General features: G+C 35.5%; 1 protein-coding gene across 1 annotated transcript in view; it reads left to right on the top strand.

Annotated features, from left to right (window-relative positions):
- The window catches only part of LOC102022970 (olfactory receptor 4S2-like), a 27626-nt gene extending 27193 nt beyond the window's left edge, over positions 1-433 (top strand). The window contains exon 3 of the mRNA XM_005412135.2: positions 419-433. Within this exon, the coding sequence (XP_005412192.2) occupies positions 419-433 (15 nt within the window). The remainder of the gene's footprint in view (positions 1-418) is intronic.
- The last annotated feature ends 3252 nt before the right edge of the window (positions 434-3685 follow it).

Here is a 3685-nt window from a genome sequence, read left to right as displayed (position 1 = left end):
AAGTCAGATGTTCTCTTCTCTCCAAACTTTTTTAGACTTTTTTGTTTTCTTTTATTAGTACCTGTGTGATACATTATGAATACATTCATCCTGAGGAGCTGGTATGACACGTGCTGCATCTGAGTCCTTTTAATTTCTCTTTCTCCTCCCCTCCCTTCTTCTATCCCAATCTCCTTCCCATCTATAAAAGGTCTATCTCCCTGCTTTGGCATAGCTTATTTATTTATTTATTTACTTATTTATTTTTTGTTTTATTTTTTAAAAATGAGACAGTGTTTCATTAAGTTGCCCAGACTGGGTTTGACTTTGTGAGCCTCCTGTTTTAGCCTCCCAGAGTGCTGGAATTACAGGTGTGAGCCACTGCAGCCAATCACTGCTATGTTTTATTGTAACTTCTTATTGTATGTTCTTTTACTAGATTATGTTGTCTTGAAATAGAAGGCTGTATCAGAACACACACATACACACACACACCTATGTATATATATATGGTGAACATCCTCACAGATTTTATGTTCTTTGTTTGTTGTACACAAGGATAATAGTTGGAGACAGAGAATTATAAACAGGTATTAAAAGATAATATTTTGGAAGTCATATGTTGTGATAGTTTTCCTATAGAGCTTGCACTTTAAAAGTGGAGATGATGATAGTGGTAATAATTTATTACATATGGTTTGTGTGCTAGGTGTTTTTCTAAGCTTTATGTGCATTCACTTATTAGTCTTTATAAAAAACTTATAAAGTAGATGGTATTATTATCCAGTTGCTCTGATGGGGCACAGGTCAGAGAGAGGTCAGTTACTCAAGTTTACACATGTAGGAAGTAATTCAGCTATAGTTAGAACCCAGGCACTAATGTCCCATATTTGTTATTCAAACAGCAAGTGATCCTCAAAACTTCTCTTGTTGAGAGCCCTTCCCTGATTCTGGTGTTATCTATGTATGGGAAATCAAGATAATTATGCCTCTTGATATTTCTTGCTACTAATTTACTTATGAGATTCAAAGTCCTGGGTCTCCACATACCTAACTGTATAATGAGGATCCCTTTGTTGCTATCTCACACAATAAAATAGGTGAGCTTGATAATTTGAGAATAGAAAAATAAACTCAAATTATTTCTTTTACATGTTGTGTATATCTGTGGTGCCAAATGAAACAATTTTTCTGCATGCTCACTCACATAATTCTCAGTTTACCTTTCTGAATTTTACTCTCAATCTACTTTTATTATTTATAGAATTTTAGACATAGACTTTCCCATCCAGTTCTAGTTTAAATACTCTATCTTATTAGGAAGAAACTGTAGAAGTTTGAGTAACACTCTCGGAGACTCGGAGACTGAGCCGCACTGTCTGTACAAGTCCCTCAGCTATAGACCGGTGCTCTTCCCAGCTGCCTTTCAAGCTGGGGTCGGTATTCCTTGCACAACACCCCATACTTCTTAAATCTAGTTATTTAACAATACTCTGGAAACGACTTTTACAAAGTATAATATAGATATGTGTGTGTTACGTACAACATTTATAGAGGTTGTAAAGAAACAATAGAAGTGTTCAGGCAATTACTTTGTTTATGTGGTTTCTTATCACACTTTTAAAAATGTATCTGTTTTTGCATTGTGCTGTCTGGAATGGACCTTGCTGGAGGTAGGATAGTTTCTGGAAATAACACATCTCTGTATTTTCTAAAAGCTCAGTACGTCACTCCTGCACTCATCTATATCCGCCCCCAATCTCACTGCATGTCCTGAGTGTTGTCTGTGTTCTTCCCAGCAGCTTACATATTGAAAATCCTGTGCTGTTTTCCCCATAATCAGCAGGTTTGAAAGCCTAACTTACCTTTTTTCCATGAGGGAAGGTTTTCAATAAAACATCATTGAAGAACTCTATTTGTAGATGTTTTCTTTTTTATTTTATAGTGTTTTAACCTATCTGATGGTATCTATGTAGCCCACAACTCTGTATTATTACACATAGAAGAAATACAATCTTTTTCTTGTGTAGCTTCCTTTCCCTAATCAATCAATGTAACTTTTCCCCCCATTTTCCTAGTCCCCTAGTTTTAGCTTAATGTTTCCTCCTAATGCCACTGAAGTAAATACTAAAATAATTTCTTCCAGTTATGCATTTTGTTGTGAGCAGGAATGGCTAGGGTGAGTGACTTTCACTCTGGGAGACACTGGTTTATTCATTCACATATTTGTTTAAGGAAAGATAATGCACAATAGCTGTAGATTTAAATATATTTATATATGAATTATATCCATGGAAAATTCTTGGGAGAATACACCATCCACAGAGACTGAGTTAGAGCAGTTCTTTCCAAGGCTGTTGTATATTTAAATATACAACAGCTAATTTAAATATAAGCCTGCTGTAGGAGTATAACCCAGTATTTCTTGAAACAGTTCATCTTTTGCCACTTCAGGATCTGTGTGACAGCTTTCTTAGAATGGTCAAATGGGGGTAAGTATACTCCACAGGTTATTAAGAGATTGGCTAGATATGTGGATGAATTTTTAGGGAGGGATTTCTGCACATGTGCTTCTTTTCCCCAGTGTGCTGGTTCCCTTGAGGAAGGGCCACAGTTCCCTCACCTAGGGGAGTGGCTCCAGTACGCTCTGGCATTCATAGTCATCCTCTAGATACTGCATCCCTGCAGATTAAGTAAAAATTGGGAACTCTCCAGGTCTTGTTAGAAGAGGAGCAGACGTAATCTAGAAACTTGGGAGAAGTACCTGACAAAGATGAATCAAAACCTCCTTGGCTACCCTATGTAGCTGGTTTAGAGTAAGTACTATTTTGAATAGATACCCCTTCTGAACCGCAGCCTTGGAAAGAACTGCTCTAACTCAGTCTCTGTGGATGGTGTATTCTCCCAAGAATTTTTCATGGATATAATTCATTTCTCTGCTTTGCACTAGCACAATGCCCCGTATTTCTTAGAATGTAATAGGCTATAGTTAAATCTCTATGGTAGGCTCTGTCACATTTTACTAGGGACCAGGAATGGCACTTGATAAATCTCATTTTAGACTTAGAAGGTATGCAGTTTTCTTTTGAAGTTGCCATATAGAGCTCAAATTCCAGCTGCCTTTGGAGGTATGAAAATAATGACAAATAATCCATTATTAATAATCTACCATTTGTGTTTCCTAAATATTTCCTAAACAAAATATTCATTTGTCTAAATATCTACTGCTACATCTTTAGCTTAAATTCTGTAATATTTTTACATTCTTGTCTTACTCAAATTTTATTCATGTAACCAGGTTGATATTTCTGAATTGTAAATCTCATTAAGCAAGTCCCTGGATTTTATACTAAAATATATTGGGAGCTATTAATACCAAATATTTTTGCTATGAGCTACATTACTTGGACTGAAATGCCACTGTAAAATGGCTCTTTTCAACTTGATGAATGTGAGTAGTAGAGGAGGTAAGAATGCTCTGCATTTCTTCCTTAAGCAATAAATGAGATTAGTTTTTGTTCTCAAAGCAAGGTATCATTAGTTTCTAATTTTATATTTTATTTTGAACATTGAAATGCAAAAAGAAATCTCCTTGACACTCTTCTGATTAAGTAATCTTCTGTTTATAATACCTGAAGTATGCTGCTTGTCATTCAAGGTATCAATATACACTGAACTAAATTCTTTCTTTCTAGATTAGTGCTAT

Source organism: Chinchilla lanigera, unplaced genomic scaffold, assembly GCF_000276665.1.
Source record: "Chinchilla lanigera isolate Chin_1 unplaced genomic scaffold, ChiLan1.0 scaffold00149, whole genome shotgun sequence".
Lineage (NCBI taxonomy): Eukaryota > Metazoa > Chordata > Mammalia > Rodentia > Chinchillidae > Chinchilla > Chinchilla lanigera.
This window is presented reverse-complemented; position numbering and strand designations above follow the sequence as displayed.